This window comes from Ornithodoros turicata, chromosome 1 (assembly GCF_037126465.1).
Source record: "Ornithodoros turicata isolate Travis chromosome 1, ASM3712646v1, whole genome shotgun sequence".
NCBI lineage: Eukaryota > Metazoa > Arthropoda > Arachnida > Ixodida > Argasidae > Ornithodoros > Ornithodoros turicata.
The window spans coordinates 135615899-135639810 of NC_088201.1; the positions used below are offsets into that span (position 1 = coordinate 135615899).

A 23912-nucleotide genomic window follows, 5' to 3' on the forward strand; every position below is an offset into this window, starting at 1 on the left:
TAAACAAAGTCACGGACTTCAATTGACGTTTGCTATGGCGCCCGACCAGGAGAAGATGGCGCTTTTGCGAAAACCACCCGCTCGAGGGCATACTTACAAAAATGGCGGGTTTATGTCACAGCTGTGATCTTCACCAACACACTCTTCGAAACGAACTTCGCCACATAGAACGCGCCTAGCCAACCATCATCGCGAGTGGCATCATTCTTTCCCCTGATTTGCTGTAAACGGGGGGCGTACGCCGTTTTTGTGGCATTAATGCAGTTCATAATTGCCACAAAAATGGCGTGCGCGCACCGTTTTCGTCAAATCAACCCACGGAAGGCCAGGAGCGCGCTATCCTGTGAGGCTCTGCTTTCAGAGTACACCTTTAGAAATTAACTTCACCGCATAGCACGCTCCTAGCCGGCCATCATCTCGAACGATATCGTGATCTGCCCTGATTTGTTGAAAACTGGAGGCGCACGACTTTTTTTGTGACAGTTATGAACAACATAAGTGTCACAAAAATGGCGTACGCCTCCCGTTTTCAACAAATTAGGTCACATAACGATATCATTCGAGATGACGGTCGGGTAGGAGCGTGATATGTGGTGAAGTTCATTTTTAAGAGTGTGCAGTCCCACTGGCGTGTCAACAGAATGACGTCGAGTTGCAGAGTTTGCCCAATACGAGAGCGGCGCTCTCAATGTTGCCACACTGCTGTCGGCAGAGTGTCGGGGAAAAGGAATACAACACTCTGAGCGAAGCTATTCAGTGACTCCACTCACAACCAACACGAGGGTTTATTTTTATAATATCTATAAAACTTAATATGAATAATACGGTATAATAATCTAGTGCACGCATTGTAATAATATCGCACACTTTAAAAACAGAAATTCACCACATAGCACGCTGAATACTTTACACAGAATACATGTATCTATTGGTTTGTGGAAATCGCAGGGCGTACCCCTGTTCGGGACACTTCACATCACTGCCTAAGTGCACAAAAAGGCGACCCATGTTTTCACCAGCTAAACAGTGATAAAGGTATCATTCAGTACAAAGGGTTGGCTTTTAGCGTGCTATTCGGTGAAGTTACGTTTTTAGAGTGCATTATCAATAATAATGCGGCGGTTATTGATATGACCAATACACTGAACAGTCTCCATAGTTCAAATAAAAGAGCATACAAAATCCAAACAATGTTTCTCCGTTTCTAGACGAGGTTTCATGACCTCCCGATTATATTCATTCTGTGACAGCGAGGCACACAACTGCAGACAGAGAGGAGCAGCAAAACTTTGTTGTTTGGAATTGTTCAAATGAGTGTCGGTAGTACCGGGTCAAGAGCCAAAACTATTGGAATATCACGGAGATATTAGTCTATTCCACCCTCTTCCTTAACTACGCGAGCAATGCCAATTTCTTACTCCCACGAAATACCATAAATGCTGTGAACATTGTGAAATAATGAAGCGCAAGTCGAACAGTTCGGGTGCTTCGCCTTTGTTAGATAACCTACCTTGTTTTCACAGATGGCAGACCCGTTCCTGCTGCGACAGCTATACTACAGCGCTAACATCTTCTATGAGTAAGGGGCTCCAATCCTTCCGCATTCACTTTTATGTTTTTCGACAGTGTTTATTTCCTCACACGCGAGATGTGAGGAAAATGTATTTAGTTAATTTCATTTCATTCCTGCACAGGCGCAATGAAGCCAGTGTTGAAAGCTTCCTATGGCTTTGGGAATATTTTTCAACCGTCAGTGACCTGAAAGCGTGGAGCCAAATTGGATATGATTTTGATAAAAAGGACATGTATCTGATTGGATTCAAGTTCGGGAAGCAGTACAATGTAAGTGCTTGGTATATTTTGTTTATGCTGCACACAACGGTGGTTGAGTCTGATTATTGAGGTGGATGACAAAAGACGATCAACCTAATTCGAATAAATATGTTCATGCTTTGCGCCCATGTCTCAACGCGCGGTATGACATACCGGAGATCAGAGTTTTTCGTAACGCCTTACTAGTAATTGCGTTACTAGTAATCAATTACTTTTTCAATATTTTTTTAAAATAATCAATTAATTTTGTGAGCAGGTAGTTTTCAAAGTAACCCGACTACAATTTTCGGTAATCAATTACTGAGTAATCGATTACTTTTTTAACCTTCTGTCAACAATGGCAACCCTTTTCAGCATACCAATCTGTTCTTGTGTTCCACCACGAGTTCGACTGAAGCAATGACGCAGAGGTCACTGTGACGGCCGTCTCTAGTCCACACGTGTTCCATGCACACCACAGTAATATGCTAGTCCCTTACAACCGCGACCTAGTGAAGCAACAGTAAAATAGGTGACTATATTTGTAGATTGAGCGGGCAGAACATAACAATAGTAACAAGACGAAGCGGATGTTACGATGTTGTTTTAAATGTATGTGTATATAAATCTGTTATAAACGCGTGTATGTGTTTTGTATGCTGCTTTCAAATGTATTTGTGGATTTCACTTATCATGTATGTTGGTGTCTCATATTAGAATTTGCAATAAGAGCTGCATGGTTGCATTCACTTCAGGCTCGTTGGCTTTGCTATGGCCCACAATTTAAAAGTAACGGGAAAAGTAACGCGTTACATTTGTAATCGGTAAATTATTATATTTTTGATGAAGTAATTTGTAGCGGTAAAGAATTACTTTTTTTGCGCAGTAGTAACAGTAATTGTAATCTATTACTTTTTTTGGGTAACGTGTACAACTCTGCCAGATATATTTTGAGTGCACTTGGCAGGGAACGGGTAACGATAACGAAAACGGAAACCGTCTAGGTACAGCAAAACCTCCCGGTGTCGGACACTCGCTGTGCATCCAAAATGTGCCCGACCTGTGGAGGTGTCCGTGTGAGAGACTCAACTGAAAAAAAAAAAAAAAGAAGAAGAACAAGAAAAGCCGGATAAAATGAAAAGATAATGACGAAAATTACGGTAGAGTACCACAATGAGCGTGCTTGCCGGATTTGTTTCAAAAATTCTGGAGGAAAACTAGAACATTTTTACACTGAAAAGATCAAGCTTTGAACAGTGTTCTGCATTGCGTATTTACCCAAGACACTGTCAAAGTTCAGTCTGATATCTAGCAAGTCACTGGCATGCATATTCCTGAGAACAAGGCTTGTTAGCCGTACACAGCGACCGACGGCTTATTTTTCACCTCCATCGTAGCGCAGCTGATTCTCTGCCATAATTCCACTGCTTTTGTCTTTGGCGCTTTCTCTACGAGCCATAAGACACTTTCTCGGGGCCAGTGGTGCAGTCCAGGGCTCAACGTAAGTGGTGACAAGGAGATAGGGTAATGACCTACAGAGTGTCTTTTTTTTTTTTTTTGGCTATAAGGGATATACACATCCTGTTTCCACTTCTATCATCTCTGGGCCGGCGGACGTTCTTGGCCATCTGTTGCGCAACCGTCGAACAACTAATTACGTAAATATCGTTAATTCCCTTTTTCATTATAAAAGCTGCGAAGTTGTCCCAGTGAGAACGTCTGGTCCCTCCGGTCACCTGATATCGTTACCGCTTTCAGAACAAAAGTCCGTTCGATAGATCGTCCGCAAAAAAAAAAAAAAATCGTGAAGGAACACTTTTTTTTTCTTTACTATGGTTATTACGCATCATTTCCTTCCCCCCTAATGTGACAGAGCGAAAGAGCACGCTATCGGACCTTGCGTCCTGGAAAAGTATTAAAGGAAAACAGAAAATGCAACCCAAGATCCCTATACTGTCACCCGATACATTTCTTTTTGTTTTGTTTCCGCAAGTTCGAGCTCATCTTCAACGCATCAGGCGGCACTCTGTTCCTTCACCCTCTCACACTGAGGGTAAAGGAAAGACGCGTCTCCGAAGATGCCCAATGAACGAAACAAAGAAAAACATTGTGTTCTTTCACGAATGCGGGCGATCTCTCGAACCGCTTTTTGTTCTGAAAGCGGTGGCGGTATCAGGTGTCCGGAGGGACCCGATGTTCGCATTGGGACGACCTTGTAGCTTTTGTAGTTAAAAAGTTAATTCAATATTTTTAGGTATTTAGTCACTGGATGGTTGAGCTACAGATGGCCAAAAACATCCGCCGGCCCGGAGATGATAGAAGTGAAAGCAGGATGTCTATGGCCCTTATAGTATTTTGATTAAAAATCTGTATCGAAAACGACGGAGACCATAAAAAAATATCGACCCGTCATTGGCCTTTTCAGCACAAAGGAAGATTAGGATTGATATGGTCGAGACAATCATTTTTGTCCAATGCATTTATTTTGCATGGACGACTCCGTCGTACTTCCAATGTAGGGATTTCCATCCCCGTTTATATAGGGTCCTCCTGGTGCAACGACATCTTATCCGACATAGGGAGGCGTCCGACGTAGGGAATTCGCTCACCATGTATTTTCAATAGGATCCTGCCGCTGCAACGGCATCTTGTCCGACGTAGGGAGGTGTCCGGCTCGGGAGGCTTTCTATTTATTTTTTGTCCGGTTTTTGCATTACAGAAACCGGAAATGTAGGACGTTTCTCAATAGCACGTTTTCCCTAGCACGTTTTTCCGTTACCAGGAACAGAAACGGAAACGAATATGAGTCGGTGACAGTCAATTCCGGTAATGACCATGACTGTTATGCGCTTACATTAGCGTTTTTAGCCTTCAATTCGCTCGAAAAGATGAATTCCCGGTAATACACGTGCTGAATAATGCCACGTGAGAGCCTGAGCGTGTTTGCTGTGAAGCAGCAAAGGCGTCGGACGCCTATAATACCTTAGTCAGACGGCAAACCGAAGTCCGTTAGAGGAACAGCGGTTACTTCACGTGTTGTTCAACCATCATTTCGAGTGACATCGTTCTGTGCCCTCATTTGTTGAAAATGGGGAGGCGTTCACCTCTTTTGTGACAGTTACGCCGTTCACAATTGCCACAAAAAAGGCGTATGCCTCCTGTGTTCAACAAATCAGGGCGGAGAACGATCTCATTCGAAATGATGGTTGTTGGACAACAGTGGAAGTAACGCCGTTCCGCCAACGGAATTAGGTTTGCCGTCCGACTATAGGGTATAAGACGTCAGTTTATACATTGGATTTCCCTCTCTCCCCTCCCCCACTACGCGCTCCTACAAAGAAACGGCCTGCTCCCACAAACCGTGGGTGTGAATCCGCCCCTGGCTGGCGGCATCGTAACCGTAGTTCCGTTAAGGGACATTATATTGAAAGGCTCGGACCAGAAATGTAAAACGAAAACGAAAACAAACTATTTTAGTAACAAAAATGGAGATGGTCTCGAAAATAAACCCGTTACTATTCCCGGTAGTTAGTGCGGAAACTATACATGAAGCGTTGGAAGATGTGCCTCGTTTGTGTGCAATTACTCGGTACACTCTTAGTTTACTCTTAGTTTCGTCGTTTACTGCCTCGACTGCGTCGCCCTCTCGCGTTCTGGTTTGACGCCTCTCATTAATTCCTCGAGTGCAGGAGCACCCTCGGCTCGTAAAGCCTGGGTGGTCCCCAATGCGTGTTGCCCTTAACGTGGTAACGTTACATACACTCTTAAAAATGAACTTCACCGCATAGCACGCTCCTAGCCAGTCATAATCTCAAATGATAGCGTAATCTGCCCTGATTTGTTGGAAACGGGAGGCGTACGCCTTTTCTGTGACAATTATGAACAGCATAAGTGTCACAAAAAAGGCGTACGCCTTCCACTTTCAACAAATCAGGGCAGATTACGATATCATTTGAGATTATGACTGGCTAGGAGCGTGCTATGCAGTGAAATTCATTTTTAAGAGTGTACTGCCAACAGGGGGGGGGGGGTAATATATTTATTAGACAAAAAGGGGAAAAAAACGGGGGAAAGGTCAACCAAACGAGACGTTGGCTGACCTTCCTTGACCTGCTACTTCCAGAAATAAGAAATAACAATAAATAAACGAAAAGATATGAATTAAAGAAAGAAAGAAATCGGAAGGAATAAGAAATAAATGAATAAAGAATATTAAGAAATAAGAAATAAATAAAAAGAAAAAGAATTTGGAAGTAAGGAAAACTAACAAATGATGAAAGAAGGGTGAGGTAGATTAAAGACAACGATGACAAAAAAAATGACGACTAACAAACGGTGAAAGAATGATGAGATGGATCACAGAAGATGACTTTAAAAGGAAAGCATGAGGTGAATGCGTTGAGGCTGAGAGTGGGGCACAGAAGAATGAGATTGCACGACTGAGCTCACAGGCTGTTCATAAGACCTGAATCGCTCAAGAAAGTCAGAACTGCTTTGTTCACAGACCGCTGTGTGTGATCTCGTGCTGGGCCGAGCAGAGTGCATGGACAGAGAAAAGTCCGTGCACCGCAGCTCGAGTAGGCGTCGTCTCAGCGTGGCTCGAGGGGTGTCGAATCTGTGACAATCGAGGAGAAGGTGTGGCACATCAGCTTCAACAGCGCTAGTGTGGCATTTGGGCGACAGGAGACGACCCATTTTACAGAGAAGTACTGCCAACAGGGTTTAATATTGCCACCCATTCAAGACGTCTAACCGTAACACCTTTTAGGACTAGCGTATGTGACAGCCCGTTAGCACCTCGAGAGTATAAATACTGAACCTTTTCTCCTAAGAGTGTAGCACTCAACTGACAGAGTTGGATTTAGTTTACATTGTTTTGAGTACTGTAGTGTTTTGCATTGTCGATGTGCATTTTGTTTCATACACCAATATTACAATGTCCCGTGTTATTGCTCCCAGGCAAGGCTTGTGCAGATCTGGAATCGTACAGGCCAAACGTTGAACTTCAGCTCGTTTAAAATATTACCCATGCGCGAGTAAGTAAGATTTATGTATTTTTCTCAGTGTACGAAGGGGCTGTTCTGCTAGAAATCGATAACCGTCGTTGCAGTGACATCGAGAACTACGCTAAGAAAGCTTTGTGCACGATGGACTACGGCCCCTGTGTTCGCACCATGCTTGCGCTTTGGCGCAAGAGTGGATCAAAATTCAACAAACTCACACCGTTCATCAGGTATTGTGCAGATCTATATTTCCGAGAAGAGGTTAGCTAAATAACCTCGCTATCATACCGCGCACGTTAAAACCTTTTTTGACACCTACACACAGAAAAATCATCGTTCGAAAAACAACTTCGGCTTGTCTATATTTTTCACCTTTAAAAGTTTCTTCAAAGGTAACACGCCAGCAGATCATTAGCCATTCTTTCGTTCCCGAAGTCAGATAGGGCCTGGAGAAGTGTTCTTGCAGTATGAAGGACTCTTGAACAATGGTTGTTTTTCTGTGCGTAGTTAAAATCACCAGAGTTTTGCTTTGAAATAGTCCTAGGTCATACCAAGCCGTTTCGCATAAAATGTGCTCTTCATCACTTCCGCACTGGCTTCCACTACAAAAAGTTCAACGATAACAAAAAGGACGTTTCGACACCTATGCCGGCGTTGCCTCACCAGCTTGTAAAACGTAATGAAGACTGTGACAGTGTGAAGAAGTGTTACAAAGATCATGACTCCTGGCTTTTGGCCTGTTTTCAGCTCCATAAAAGGTGCTACTTGTTTATAAAACCTACAAAGCTCGCAAAAATCTGGAGTCGTTGTTTCAGACTCACAAGGGCTATCTTCCATCGAGTATTAGCTTTAAAGTTGACGGCGCACCAGCGTCCACATTCAAAAATTACATCTCTTTGAGAGTTCTTCATACAACCATTCTGTGAACTTTTCTTATCTTCGAGAACGAAAGAATGGCTGAGATCCCATGGCGTTCGGCTTTCGAAGAAGCTTCTAAAGGTGGAAAATACGTAAGTCGGAGCTCTTTCGCGGGTTTTTGTTGTGTGAGTATACCACGTCAAACTGGCTGCACCTGGCTATACAGCGAGCTGCAGGCACGCATGTACGAGGGGTGTACAAGTCAAACCGGGACTTTCTGTCTCCTGAGTGTACAAAGCGCTCGCGCTACTTCCTTTCCGTCATTTTCAAACGCCACAGGCCTTCGCGTTCACCACATGGTGGTCCAAAGTTTGTGCAAAGAGAAGACACGGGCTGGACAAGATGGCCGACAACAAGGTGAGCGCCCACATCGAACAGCGAATTGTCATGAAGTTTCCCGAGAACGAAGGCGTAAAGTTATCTGAAATTCACAGAAAACTTCAGGCTCGTTTGAGTGGTGCAAACGGTTCCGAGACCGCCGTACATCAGTGCAGGACGATACCGGCCCGGGCGGCTCAGAGCCCAGTGTCAGAGTTCCTGAGGATATCCAACTTGTGGAGCGCCTGATCCTCAAGGACCGACGGATAACATGTCTCGAACTGGGTCGAAAGACGGACCTTTCTGTGGGAACGTTGAACACTATCATTCATGAATACCTCCAGTTTCGGAAAGTTAGTGGCCGTTGGAAGCCGAGGCAGCTCTTTGTGTTTGACCGGCAGAGAAGACCGGAAATCTCCCGAGAAGTTCCGAAGCGCCCTGTCTGCGTGTAAGGTCATGGCCACGGTTTTCTGGGACAAGGCTGGCATTGCTCATGTTGATTTTCTGCCCAGTGGTACCACCATGAATAGTGCATATTACTGCCAGGTTCTCAGGAATGTGCATAAGGCGCTCAAGTAAAAACGACCGGGCCTCATCACCAAAGGAGCCCTCCTCCTACAGGACAATGCACGCAGCATGCCGCGCATCTCACGACACGCACCTTACAGGAACTTGGCTGGGAGTTGCTGCCACATCCCCCTTACACTCCAGACCCTGCCCCCAGCGATTTCTATATCTTCGGGCCACTGAAGGCGTTCCTTGGGGGCCGCCATTTCAGCTGGGACGACGAGGTCAAGAATACGGTCCGGTCATGGCTGCTACGGGCCGGTGAGGATTTCTACACTTCTGGCATCCAAGCCCTCGTGAAACGCTAGGACAAGTGCATTCGTGCAGCTGGCGCATTGGCGCAGAGCGTGCTATGCGGTGAAGTTCAGTTTTTAGAGTGTGTGGTGAAGTTCATTTTTAAGAATGTGGATGTGTAACTTCGAACGGCGAACCAATGACTCCATGGCCAAAAAAGTCCTAAACTACTTTAACTTCACACTATAAAAACAAAACTCCACCGCATAGCACGCTGTGCGCCAACCAGTGGCACGAATGATATGGTTATCGCTTCTGATTCGAAGAGAGAGGTGGGCGTACGCCTTTTTTGTGGCAATTTGGATACTATGAAAATTGCCACAAAAAGGCGTACGCCCCCCATCTCTCTTCGAATCAGAAGCGATAACCGCATCATTCTTGCCAATGGTCGGCGCACAGCATGCTATGGGGTGAAGTTCTGTCTTTAGAGTGCAGATGTGTAAGTACATGTCCTCTTGTCGCCACCAACGACATCATCTGCAACTTTCTTTGCAACATTATTAATTGGTTAGCATTACAACGGTCGTGCGAACGAAAACTTGCTGCTTTATAAAAGAGATGTGGTCCCTTTTACGAGCACACCCTTAAAAATGAACTTTGTTGAAACAGATTTGTTGAAACCGGGAGGCGTACGCCTTTTCTGTGACACTTAAGCTGTTCATAATTTTCACAGAAAAGGCGTACGCCTCCCGTTTTCAACAAATCAGCGCAGATAACGATATCATTCGAGATAATGGTTGGCAAGGAGCTTGCTATGCGGTGAAGTTCATTTTTAAGAGTGGAGTGTGGATGACTGCTGACAAGGGTGTTGCCGAAAGAGTGTCGAGGCCATCCAGCGACGTCGTGAAGCTGAACAGAGGAACAACGAAAGTGTCATTTGGCAAACGCAGCTCTACGAAAACGACAGGAGCGTGCTGCTGAGACAGATGAAGATCGGCAACACCATTTAGTGACTGAAGCGAACTCTCGCAGATGTGAAGTGGACCTCGCAAAGCGGCAAGCAGAGGCTGCAGCGGTACAGCGAAAACGACAGACGTACCATGTGAATACAATACATAACACAATACATGCATAAGAGAATACGTCTAATGCTAACGCATTTCCGCCGCGTTAATTACATTAATCGCCCTTCAAATTCGTTTTTACGCGAAGACGATATGTTTCCGCAAACGTTGCTCAGAGTAAAGACCGCGATCCCAAGAAATTCGCATGAAAGCCACACTTAAAAATGAGGTGGTGGTGGTGGCGACGAACCGGCTTGCCGTTGTTGGCCTCACGTATGTGGGCTGCGTCACGACTGTAGCCAGGATGAGATGATATGGTGTGATAACAGATGAAGGAAGGATGACGGCAGAAATTTAAGATTTAGGGCTGTCACTGCAGAGTTGCCGAGAAGTCCGAGCAGGATTTATAGCCTTTGAGCGAGGCCAGATTCCTAGAGAAACTAGACGAGGCTGCACAATTTGGAATGTCTTTCTGTGAAAGGGCCTTTGGGATGTAGACATCATCCACCGTACAGTTCCTACAATGGCAAAGGTATTTTTTCCGCACTGCAGCATATACACAGCAATGCAGTAGGATCTGCTCGGTAGTTTCAATTTGCTGACAATGTATGCAGTTTGCGTTGTCTAGAGAGTCAATCTTGAGTAATTGTGAGTTAGTGAAAGCGCTTCTTGTTCGCAACCTGAAGAGCAGAGTTAGTGTACTGCGGGAAAGTCCTTTCTGCGGGTGATCAAGTCGACGATTTTGCAGGATGTCCCGGATCCCAGGGTGCTGCATTAGAACTATCTCATTGATGACTTATTTTCTGTCGCTGTCTCCCGGAGTTGGCAAACTAGGGCTAGTGCTGTGGTGTGCCGCAGAGGCTGGTTGGTCCGCTTTTTCGTTGCCACTAATGCCGACGTGGGAGGGGATCCATTGCAGGGGGATGTCTTCACCGATTGTCTTGTGTTGGGCACATGACGTTCGCATACACTGGGCTGGAATGCTATTGCATGTGGGGTTCATCTCCATTTGCAGAGCACTACGCGAGTCCGTGAGGATGACAGCCTTGATGATTCCCTTAGCCTGTACTGCAGCTGCTCCATGTAATATTGCCAGAAGCTCTGCCGTCGTAGAGCATATTGGGTATCGAACTTATTTTCCTTGCCATGCCACATCTAATGATGGGATATAAAAGGAGGAAGTAGCGCTCCTACACTCCGAGTCAACAGAGTCGTCTGTGAACACCAGAGTGTGAGCATGAGAAGTGTCACTAATTATGACCTCAGCAGTTGCCTTGGCTTCCAGTGAGCTGGATTCGCCCTTCTTTCTTAACCCTGGAATGTGCAACGAGATATTGGGCATTACTTCACGCCATGGAGTAGCAGGTCGTGGGATACATTCGTCGTACAGTAGGGGGCAATTGGCGTGCGACCTAGCCAGGCGGCCTAGGGACGCGGTGAGGTTGTCTTGAGGACCGGTGAGAAGTTGTTTCTTGCCCAGAAATGTTGCATTGTTTATGGACTGGAGCCCTCTGAGGTTTGGAAGGATGCTGACGGGCATTTCCTTTGAGTCCAGATAGGTATAGGTAATGCTGGAGAAGCTGGGTAGACCAAGCGCTGTTCGTACACCGGCTCGATGGAGACGCTCGAGGTTCAGCCATTGTGTTGGCGACAGGTCAAGGTACGGCGTCGCATACAGAGTACGAGATAGAATAAGAGCTCTGTGCAGAATGAGCATGGATCGTGCATTACAGTCCCATGGTTTGCCACTGATTCGTCTGAGCAAATTTAGCGATTTCTTCCCTTTAGCAATGGTTTCGCTCACCTGCTTCGTCCAGCGTAAGGAGCTGTCAATAGTGACACCAAGGTATTTGCATGCTTTACATCTTGGAACAGGGATGTTATTGATGCTTAGACATGGGAAATCCCTACCAACCTGTTTCCTTGGGGGGGATGGAGACAAGACATTGGGACTTTTCTGGTGATATTTCCAGCCCTCCCTCCGACAAGGCCTCGTTGATCGAATTTAGTGCTACGTCGGCTGAGTCGCGAATCTTCTCCTTGTTCGATCCTGCTATGCGGAGACAGATATCATCGGCGTATATGGTCAGTTGTGGCGCATATGGTGTAGGGCGCATTCGTTTGTGGATCCCAGCCATGAGTAAGTTGAACAGCGTGGTGGACAGTACACTGCCCTGCGGGACCCCTCGCTGAAAAGATTTTGTGGAACTAATGTGGCCGCTAACAGACACGTCGAACTTTCTGTCTGACAAAAAGTCTACAATGAATCTCAGGAGACGCCCAGTGATCCGATCCTGGCTTCAGTTAGGGCCAATAAACAGGCTAAGTGCTTTACAGAATCGTATGCTTTCTTCACATCTAAGAACAAGGCAAGAGCGAATGCATTTGACTCCCTCGCCTGCCTTAGTCCTGTGGCCACTTCAGCAATTGCGTCCGATGTACCTGAGCCTTTCCTGAAGGCTGCAATATGTTCAGGGAAATGGTGACCTTGCTCTAAAGCCCATGACAGCCTCTTTTGAACAATTCTTTCCAGTAGCTAGTAAAATGGGACGATACGAGGACAATTGATCAGGCGGGATCAGGCGGGCGATGGATCAGGATGCCCTTCTCTAATATAGGGATGACACGGGCGTGTTTCCAATCAGAAGGTATGCTTCCCGAACACCAGACCTTGTTGAATAGGTGGAGGAGAGAGACAAGTTGTTCGTCGCCTAGGTTCTTCAGGGCCCGATTCGATATTCCGTCTGGCCTAACGGCGCTGCGTCGCTTTAGGCCCTTGAAAGCTTCCTGTAGCTCAGTCATGGTAATGTCATCATCTGTTGGGGAACCATCGGAAGCAGAGACCCTAAGCGATGGACGAAGGTCATTGCAGCTGGCCACTTGCGCTAGTTCTGTGGCAAACTCTTCTGCAAGATCCTTAGGCTCTCTTTTGTATGAAACGGACAGCGTGACCAACGGGTTTGACGATTGAGGCAGGCGTTCAATGGCTCTCAGTGTCCTCCACACTTTTGTGACAGGGGTGTGAGCATTAAGGGACTCACTAAACTGCTTCCACTGTGTGCGCCTCAGTGGCGCACACAGTGGAGTGAGTTTTAATACGTGTCTTCTATATGCAGCCGAGATTCGCTTGTACGAGATCCAGTCGACCTCTAGCCCAGTTCTTATTGCTCTTCTCTGTGCCCGACGTCGCACGGCTCGGAGATTGAGGTACTTAACGTCAGGAACAGGCATTGAGGCTGGATAAGATACTGTCTTCGTACTATTTGCAAATGACGTCTTTATACAGTCAAGCAGATCATCTGCCGTGGAGTTGGTCAGTCCCTGTCTGTATTTCTGCCAGTTCCTTATTTTCTTCGTTTTCGTGGGCACATAATTCCCACGTGGGGACGACAGCACAATAGGGAAGTGGTCCGAACCCCATGTGTCGGGCTCAGTTTCCCACTTTAAGGTGATATCCGGGGTAACCAGGGTGAGATCAGTGGCATTCATATATCGAGGTGGCCTCATATACGTCGGATCACCATTGTTCATGACAACTAGGTCACTGGTAGCCAAGTAGTTAGCAATGGCGTTACCTCTTCTGCAATTCCTGTGACTGCCCCACAGAGTGTGGCTGGCATTGAAGTCTCCACAGATGATCAAACGTCCAGAACAAGAATGTTACGCAGGCTCTTTTTATCGTCCACCGTACAGACGATCTACTCCCATACGTCGTCGACTTCGTTTCGCCACCGCGCAAAGCATGCTGGGGGCCGATCAACCTTATTAGCCTTTTCGGCCTATCCGCCAACGCGTTTTTCCCGCTTCTTCCCCACGACAGCAAAATATAATCTCGAACAGGTCTCCTCGTCACGGGACATGTTTGTAAACAGAGGGTCCTGTGTTTGGGGGACATTGGATTTATGTAAACTGGTATGATACGACATCAAAGAAGCTGGTGTCGGCAATTACGACTGTCGGAGGTACACTAGGCAGCTAGTAAGATATCAGGCAATGGGAGATAAGGTCGGAGAGGCCTGCACTGCCTCTTATTTGAAGGAGGAATCGATATGCTGCGTGACCAGTCACAAGTGATAAACTTTACGAATTTTTCACTAGGTGGTCAATATCAAACGGTGTTAACCCAGAAAGCATCCTTTGCGTCGTCGTACGACATGGCGGAAAAAAATTTGTCACAAAAATCACCAGATGGATGAAAGACAGAAGCGCAAGCAAGACGGAACGAACACTTGCCGCTCATGCACTCATGTACTCGAGGAACAACGCCATCGTCAAAACGCAAGTATTCATTCTCCAATCTCCCTATGGCTACGAAAATTTCTTCGTTGAACGCCATTCCACGTTTAAACAATCCTGAAACACGCCCGTGTGTTAAAATGTCCATCCCAGTATTTTGACATGCAAATGAACCGAAACCGAAAAAGTGCACCTGAGGCTTACGTAGACCACAAAATAGTTTATCCTGCGAGCTGAGTGGCACCTACTGGAATCATCTCCATCGCTAAAAAATAAAGTGGCCCTCAGACGTGAAATTAGCGCTGTACTCATCGCGGAATTCGCGATGGATATTTTAACGCACGTGTGTGTTTCAGGATTTGTTAACGTGAAATGGTTTGCAAATAGGATAGTCTCTCGATCTTCTCGATCGCTTGTGCACGAAATACCCTAATTGAAAAGGTAATTAACGAATTTTAGGTAAGTAGTCATCTTGTAGTGGACACATTCTTCGAGAGGATGTTCGGATGGCCGAACTCAACTGCAAAAGCGACATCTATGCTGCTGCCATATACCTTTTTTCATATATAAAAATCCCGTAAAGACTAAAAAAGAAAGCACGTTGTACAGCAGGGGTTCTCAACTGGCGGGGGATTCCTCCCTGGAACAGAGTTTGAGAATATCATAGGGGCAATAAAACCATGCAAGTTTCGTCTTCATTGGGCGCTTGCGTGCACTCTCTCTCTCTCACCAGAAAGGTTCAATGGGGTAGGTTTTGCACAACGTGACCTTCAACTCAGATAAACAGGATCAAACAACAACTGAAAAGATCACTGTTGCCGCTCACGGTGCGCCGTTACTACAAATATGAGCCCCTACCAACTGGCACATAAAACTGCTGATGATGACGGCGTTTAATGCAACAGCTTCTTCCTGTGTTTTTTCTGTGAGAAATATAAGAGTAAGGATTTTTATATCAAAACGTATGAGAGCCTCGTGTGTGTTAACCACGTTCAAGCAGCGAAAGTGAGAGTGTTGTTGCAATTTTTGCCGCTGTTGCAGTTATATGTTCAACTATCTTTGATGCGTCTTACACATTTTTTTTTTGTCTTTCAACACAGGGCTATTCGTCACGCATTCTTAACTGATCTTCGTTGGTACGGATCGGGAAATATAAATCGGTACACATACCGTGTTCAGAGGATCATCCTGGATGTATTTTTCCAGCTGCTAAGCGAGGAAACTACGTACGTATACACCGTCAAAGCTGAGTAAGCTTTCAAGTGCCCTAATCGTGACATCTTAGACGTTTAATGCCATCACGAATCAATATGATGTTAAAGGGGCCATGCAATGATTTTCGCGAATTCCGAGTACTCTGTCGGAAACAGTTCTCACGATCCCTCAATATCATACACACTTTTAGCCGTATTCAGTGCACCGGTGGGCGCACCTACTACTCAAAAATAGCGAGGCGTGATCGCATGATACATCCTTTCGAAGCGGGCCTACGTCACCAACCGTCCAGTCCTCTCAGCCAATAAACCTCTACCCGAGAAACGTCATCATGACGTTGGTAGACATACCGAAACCGAAAGAGCTCGGAAGGGGAGAGCTGGGTTCCACGAATTGGATATTGTTTGCTGCCTGCTATTGAAAGAAAAGTAGGACCGAAGGTCGTGTCCCTTTCAGAGACCATCGTAATCCCCTCAAGACCTTGGCTTTCGAGCGTGACCTTGTTCGCCACTAGATTTGAACGTAGCTCAACTCTACCAAACTCGAGGCGCTGTCGAACACTATGACGTCATTTATTTACAAACAGGTAGAGGTCTATTGTGGACGACCTGGGGCACACACACCGTGGGACCACGTGGGTGCATGGTTTCGGGGGTGCATGACTCCGTCGTATATCTGCCGTCGAAGTGAGTAGAAATATTGATACGGGCAGCAGAGCGTGGCGATGGCAAAAAAATATAATGGCAATGTAACAATATGGCGAAACGCAAATTGTCAGCGACGGAGGAAGAGGGGGGGGGGGGTTGATGGCAGGATAGGCCGGGAGGAAGAGATTATGCGACGCACACAGCGTCTGCGTATCGTTCGGTACGCAGCAGCTCCCAAAAATGCCACCGACATCGGTATTTTCTAAAGAAGAAGAAGCTCACAGAGTAAAACGGTGCTCCGGTAACCATGATGACAATCAATGATTATATTGCACTTCTGGTACGATTCTGTGTCAGGGATTAGATATAGTTTTAGCTCCAGGTCAAATTTAATCATATTTCATGGCGCAGTTGCAAGCTTGCCTACAAATTTTGCAATTTGCTCCCATAAGACCGTGTGTGAATCGGCAACATCCTCTGTAAATGATGTCACGGCCAGTTCTCCTCGCAGGCGGGTCGTAGCAGCCGCCGTTCATTGCCGTGGTTAATATCGAATATTTCGCTGTTTGAACGACCTTGAGCTTCATAATTCACAGGGTGTATGCTTTAGTGCAGAGGAACAAATTAAAAATGACGGTAGGCTTGTCAAATATCCTTTCATGGTCTTGAAGAAAAGGAAACCGATTTCATTAGAGGGACGAAACGCGACGACAGGTCTATGACGATCACATATAAATTTCGTCAGTGCACGCTGATCAGCGGGCTTTGTTATTGTCATGAGTCTGCTGCGCAGCTCATTGCAAGAGGTGTCACAAAGAAAAACGACCGTTCTTGGAGCCTTCATGGTGCTGTGAACCATGGTGCTTCATGGTATTGTGAACTCATCTTCTTGTGAACCTACACCCTAAGAAAAAGAAGTAGAATTTCCTACCCAAGCTGGTCGCCCCACTTGCGATTTCTCCTCCGCGTGTATAAGCCTAATCGTCCCTTTCCCATGCTCCTCTGGCTCACGTTTGCTCTAAGAAACGAAGAGTAGAACTTCCTACCCAAGCTGGTAGAACGACAGTTTCAACTCTGTAGTTTATTTCTACTCTGCAGTTATACCCAAAAGGTAAAACCGGTTCGAGTAGAAATGTGGTTGCAATACAGCTCTACCGAGATGGGTAGAAAAGTCTACATTTCTTTTTTTTCTTTCTTAGAGTGTATCTCCAGGAACGAAGAAGAAGCCTCCGGGTCTACATTCGCAGAACCGTTTAACAATGAAAAGTGCGGACGAAGAATTAAATCAATGCTTTTTCCGAACAGTTATTTTTCTTTCTGTACAGCGGCTGGCTGTATGACAGTGCGTTCCTGCAGCTACACCTCATATTCTCTAACGGTTTATGCTTATAGGTGTGCTACCAATAACTTAGTGGCCACAGCCTGGTACATCCGTACGTACATGGAAACTGACGCGGATGTCCAAAAGGTTAGTGTGTTCATAACTTTCATTAATACCAGTGCGGTCAGTTGTAGCGAGGGTAGAGCCAAGCGTTCCATGCAGTAGGTGAAAATTGGGTAAAATGAAACGTGAGGCATTATGAGACACTTCGGAAGAGACATCTCATGATACTAGAGATTTATTAGATTCCCAGTTGTCTCTGCTTCCCCACTTTCGTTGAATTACAAATTGTCATGATTGGTCGAAAAGTACCTGCGAAAGAAACAAGAAACAAATGAGAAAACAGACACCCTGTGTCGGTGAGGTTCGAACTCGAGTGGGAGAATTGAATACTACATTGTTTTTTCTCTCGATGCATGCACGTTGATTTTCGGGGACCTCTAATCACTGTTGCTGTTGTGAATTGTTGTCAGGTAATTGGAGTGAAACACGAGCAAAAAGGCCTCTTTCGACCGTTAGGGTACCTTGAGAAGACGATGTATACACAGGATAGAACATAAAAACTTTGCGTACTGGGAAGATTATAGTATTAGATATATAGCATAAATATGTATATTATACTATATACAGGGTGGTCCACCAACCCTGATAGAAATTCATAGTAAAAAACGTAGGCCCCGGAGAGACATGCGGTCAAGGGATTTTTTTCAGCCAATAACTTTTGCCACATATTGGTAACAGAACAGAGAACCGAACCGCCTCAGGGTTTGCGTTTGGTGCCGTCATGGACATGCGATAATTTTCTTGAATGGAGGCAGTCCAGTACTGAACCAAAACAGAATTCACATGGCTGCATTCTTGAATAATATCCTTATACTAGCTGACTCTTCTGTTTGGCGAGGCGACACGTTTTATCCCAAGGGACCGGACAAAATAAGACGCCTGTAGCTTTCAAATATAACTCTTCACTTCAGTGTTCGGCTGAAACATCGTCGATTCTTCCCAACGCTAGAAACATTGAGTGTGTGCCCGCATTGTTCTTTCTCAATTTCAACAAAAAAAGCAATTGACATCACAATTGAGCCTCTGTACGCAATAAGGGGATAAGTCGAAAAATTCCAAACCGAGAAAAGTGCAAGTGAATATTTGGTTAAGTAATCGCAGATAAGTTTCCATGAATAACGCAAATGCAAAATGTGCAACACATATGCATGTGTCTACTCTACATGCATGTCCCATTCACATCATTTCTGTGCGTGCGATTGAGCAGAAATTCAACAAAATCCAGGAGCATGACATATCCCCTTTTTCTATATAACAACGCACGCGCAGGGTTTTCGTGCAGGAAAAAACACTTTTCACGGGTCGGACTTTCATGGTGACGGCAGGATGGCCGAAGTTACCTTTGGGCAGTGGAGCAGCCTAGGTCGTGATTATCGTGTTGCTAAACGAGCATAATCTTGAAAATAACGTTCTGCATGGCCAGCAAAATATGGCTGATTAGCACAGTGAGCATGTTTTTTCGATTACAACGCTCAGTAGCACTGCTGACACGGTCACATGAGGTAGGAAGAACATGTTTTTCGAGTCGAAGACGATGTTCATTTCCGCATCGTAGCAAAATTTAAACTACACCATTTGTAACCATGTGTAGAAAAGGGGCCTGATCTGGCTGTCCATCCCATTGACACACATGCATTACCCGTTTCTTACGCTCCTGCAGCAAGTCAATAAATTGCAGTATGGTCCTAAATTCTATTTAGCAGGTATATACTGGTATGTAGATGTCATTGCAACAAAAACACTAAAAAGGGGATAATTCGACTTATCCCCTTATTGCATACAGAGGTTCAATTTTGCCTCGTTTCACCCCACTTTACCCTGCTCCATTGGAAGGCAGCCGATGTCCTGTGTATATGTTCAGCCAAATCACTCGAAGTATTCACATAGACACCGGGTTGAGGTTTTCATCTAAACTCGTCGCGTCACGACATGACTGATTTGCGCGCCGCATTCATTATCAATTGTTTCGGCGCGTTTTGCTTTAGTTGAGGAATGGCCGCAGCAGAACAACTTGATTTGCACGACAGACGGCATATCATCTTGTGGGGTACCGTTTAGTCCCCACGAACGTGGTGTAAGATCGTCATCGACATGTGATTAAATCGGGGTGTTGAACCGCAAAAATACGGGTTTGGTTCGGGTTCGGGTTTGCGTTGCTTGAATTTCGTTCCGGTTCAGCTCCGGTTCGGTCGCACCAAAAATCGAACCTGTTCAAAGCTTCCATCTTATATCTTCACAAAAAATATTTTGTTGTGGAACTGCTGTTGTCTGCATGGGCGTTTTTAGTGGCCGGGTACCCCGTTTAGCGAGAAAAAAGGAGGAATGGACCCAGGCAGCGCAGCGCGAAGACCCAACGTCGGTGCGCCGGTGGCTTCCGACCGAGAGATAGTAGTTAGTCGACAACACAATTCCACTACTAGTAAACAGGCGGTGGTGGTGTCGTAAACAGAGCTACCTTTATGTTTCAAACTACCACGAATCATACAGGCACCGCTGTGCGTGTGCTCCTTCTCATGTTTATGGCTTGTTTAGTTTTTACTGCTCACGTGTAAAGGGAAATGTTGGGCGCTTGCATAAAACAACAACTTTATTTCAGAATGATGCGTGGGGAGTTCATCGCCGGGGGCGACACTCTACCCCATTGCTGGAAGTGAAGCGGGGAATGAAGGAATAGGTCCCGTTACATAATTACAGAACTGGCCTACTCCATTCCTGCTTCACTCGGTGGACCATGGCAGGCGACTCGCATTTCGGAAGCAGTTGCTAGCAGAGGACGGCCGCGTCGTTTGTTTTGGAAACCTAGCGTTTGACAAGCGTCCGCGTGGCATCTCTCTCTGAAGAAAACGTGTTAAAAAGACGTTGAAAACATAATTACTATACGTCCATGTTTTGACTGCTAGGTGAACACTTGCGAAATTCATGATATGGGGGCCGTGCAGTGTGTCCTCGTTCGGAGGGCACTTGAAATCTTATGCTGACTTGTATCTTATGTCCGAACTGTTTCGTTAAGAAGCTGTTACCGGTATTTTTTTTTCGGTTCTGCTCTGGTTCGGGTTCAATAGTGTTACCAACGTTTCGGTTGGGGTTCCAGTCCGGCAAAAATAACGGTTCGGGTTCGGTTCAATGCCCTGGATTAAATGTTCCTCCTATGTTATTTTATATAGTATATAGATACCCTTTTTCCTTTCCAGTACGAAAGGCTGTTGCGGGAGAAGTTCCCTACATTAGAGAAAGAAGTGACCAGGATGGTGGAGGAGGCGAGAAGGACCTTACAGCAAAAGGAAAGAGATTATCCCGCCTTCAAGCGATGGCTCGACCGAGAACTGCCACCTTTGAGATAACTCTATCCATAATAAATCAGTTCTCTATGTGCATCTTAAGGACACCTTCTCGCTCACACAGTAATTGAACAAATATCGTAATAACAATGCACGAGACTGCTTGCTCCTTATGCCTCTTGTGCCTATAAAGGGAGAATTCGCTCTCCAAGCATCAATTATTTGATTTCTGTTGCAAAAGTGGGACCCCAAGTCAAAGCTTCATGAACATCGGGCACAGGTGAAGCAAACACTATCAGTCGCCTGTCTTTAACAGAGAAGTAAGGGATGAGCTTTTTAGTGCACACTGTGATCGAACATGTAAACTTTCTGTGTAAATTTTGTGTCCTCATATTTAATGCGCACTTGTTGTTTAAGATGCCGAAACAGCTCGTGTGTCATAATGCCGAAGGAGATCGAATGCTTGTGCTGCAAGGACCTCCAAAGCACTGCCGCATGACTGCAGTATGAGAGCGTTACAACCCACGAAGATTTCCAACTTCTATGCCTCAATACGACTGTCTTGAAGGTGGCATATTTTGAACTCCGTGGGCAGCGCGAACTTATGAGCGACCATATTTACGCGCACGTCACATGCGTTCTTGTCGAACGACGTTAAAATTGGGCGCTCAAAATTGGTGTCTTCCTTTACATGAGTCCCGACCGGCGATGATGGTATGCCACGGAGAGGCGATGACGCTGGCCTATCTCCATGGCCGCGCCGGTGGAACTGAGGCAGGTGCTCCATGCGCGTGGCCATCTTCGTCGTTGTCCACCGGCCACTACATTACTCCCCCCTCTGACGCGGAGCGGCGATAAAGCAGATGATGTCCGCGACTTCACTGGAGGAGGGCAGCGAGGGCGACCGTGGTTAGCATCCACGGTTGAACAGGATGACGGCACGGACAAAGGTGGCGAAGCATCACAGCTGATGAGTAATCAGATCCGGTAGCCCGAGAAGAGCGAGGAAAAGAGTGAGGCGCTGGGGAAGTGGAGGTCCTGGGGTGCCGCTACCGGCACGGAAGCCGAATCACTGAGAGTCCCAGAGGAGGAGAGGGTGAGGCTGTGGGAGCCGTTGAGAGACGCCGAGACGCCGGCTGAAGCGTGCCGTGGCGTCGGCTGCCGCGATTGCCGTGACCGGCAGGTGAGCGCGAAGCTCGGGTGTCGCGGCCGGCAGTGAAGGAGCGCCGGGGTGCGGTGAACATCGGGCTGAAGCGAAGGGTAATGAAGCTGTGATGCGCGTGTGCACCGGTTGGTAGTGCTTTGTAGGAGAGAGGTCGCTATGCAGCAGTCCGCTTGTCGACCTCAGGAAGTCATTCGGGATTGAGCAGATGATGCTGAATGCAAGGCCCGGATGAGGTTCGTGGCAGCGGGTCTGGACACTCGAGGTTGAGGGTACCGCCGTGCCACGGAGCTGCCGTACCGGTCGAATTGGTAGCTGTAGAGCGGCTTCCAAGCTGCGCGGCAGCGTGCCATCAGTGCTGGACATGGGGAAGGTTGCCAACCTTGGGATGGGAAAAGGGCCGAATTACATCGAATTTGGTGTTCATAGTTCGGGTCACCAAATGTAGAGGACGATGGCCTTCCTCTACATGAGTCCCGACGGTGGTGGTGGTGGTGGTGGTGGTGATAGGGCTTGCCGTTGTCGGCCTCACGTATGTGGGCAACGTCACGACTCACGCCCTGGGGGAATGTGCGTCCTGGGCCGACTTCTAAGGGAACTGTGCCGACATATGTCTGAAAGCGTCTGAGGAAAATCCAGGAAAAACCCCAGTCAGCACAGCCGGCACCGGGATTCGAACCCGGGTACCTCCCAGAGTCCCGACCGGTGATGATGGTATGCCACGGAGAGGCGATGACGCTGGCCTATCTCCATGGCCGCGCCGGTGGAACTGAGGCAGGTGCTCCAGGCGCGTGGCCATCTTCGTCGTTGCCCACCAGTCGCTACAAACTCGCTAAAAACTCCAGTACAGGGCGCATCACATAAAAAGACGACACAACACACAACTCTAAAGTGGGGAAAGCAACATAGGAAACTGCGTAATTGTCTGCGTGCTGTGGCTTGAGTCACGTTTTTATGCGTTGCCCTGCACCTTGAAGGGTCACCACTGCCATTTGTCCCGTACTGCAAGTACCTGGGAGTGGTACTCGGCCGTGACCTTTCCTGGTCTCGCCACATTAAGACTCTCACCACCAATATCAACAGCTACGTGGCGGTTGTTCGTTGCCTCGCTGGTTTGCGATGGGGCGCGTCCTCCTCTGACCTCCGCCGTGTCCAACAATCCCTCGTGCAAGGTTCTCTCCGGTATAGCCTTCCTATCTTGCATGGTATCAGCTGAAACAGAAATCGAGATCTCCTCTATAGCCAAGCCAGGAGCCTCCGCGTCTGCTTGGGAGTCCCTTCGAAACCGAGACATACTCTGCCCTAGCCGAGGCACGCGAACCGCCGATCGATGTCCTGCGGGACGGTGCAACTCTCCGCGTTCTCGCACGGTACCTTTCTCGGCACCCTCTTCACTACCTTCGCCATGTCGACGAAGACTGCCCGGCCTCTGAGTTAATTCGGTCGTGCTCTCGTTCTCCTCAAAGGGTCCATCTCTGCACAGTTCTCCCTACTCCTGCGATGTGGACGCTTGCAAGACCCGAGATCTGTGCCTCCATCCCCGGCCTCCAAGGAAAAACGATGTGCCTATAGTGCGGCTGTAGTCCGCCAGCTCGCGCTCCAGCATTTCAGTTCGGCCTATCCGCTGAGGCGTGCCATCTATACTGATGTATCGGTAACGAATGAGTCATCAACAGCGGCCTACTACGTCTCGCAGGAAAACCGTGACCTCGCCCTCCGACTTCCCTACACAGTGTCCTCCACGGATGCGGAGCTGCTCGGACAGCTTGCCGCTCTGCGGCATATCGCTGAATCTGTGCATGATGCGTGGGTCGTCCTCACAGACAGCAAGGCGTCTTTGGTGCTCCTGTCAACATACCACCCGAGCATCGTGAGTGATTTGCGTACCATGGTACTTCAGGAGTACGCCCAACCCTCCTCGGTCGGCCACCGTATCTACCTTCAGTGGGTACCCGGGCACAGAGGGCTACGCAGAAACACCTGTGCTGACGCGGCTTTGAGACGCGCCGCGCTT

General features: G+C 47.0%; 1 protein-coding gene across 2 annotated transcripts in view; it reads left to right on the forward strand.

Moving 5' to 3' along the window:
- Positions 1-23912, forward strand: part of LOC135378632 (thyrotropin-releasing hormone-degrading ectoenzyme-like) — a 294976-nt gene that overhangs the window by 93475 nt on the left and 177589 nt on the right. Inside the window, exons 15-22 of one of the 2 annotated variants that reach the window (XM_064611713.1) lie at positions 1524-1579; positions 1695-1842; positions 6772-6848; positions 6923-7045; positions 14015-14194; positions 15253-15378; positions 17407-17482; positions 20650-20832. The exons of the other annotated variant lie outside the window; for it this stretch is intronic. Of the exons in view, the coding sequence (XP_064467783.1) occupies positions 1524-1579; positions 1695-1842; positions 6772-6848; positions 6923-7045; positions 14015-14194; positions 15253-15378; positions 17407-17482; positions 20650-20799 (936 nt within the window). The 3' untranslated portion in view covers positions 20800-20832. Of the gene's footprint in view, positions 1-1523; positions 1580-1694; positions 1843-6771; positions 6849-6922; positions 7046-14014; positions 14195-15252; positions 15379-17406; positions 17483-20649; positions 20833-23912 lie in introns of those variants that run through there. 2 annotated transcript variants of the gene reach the window in all.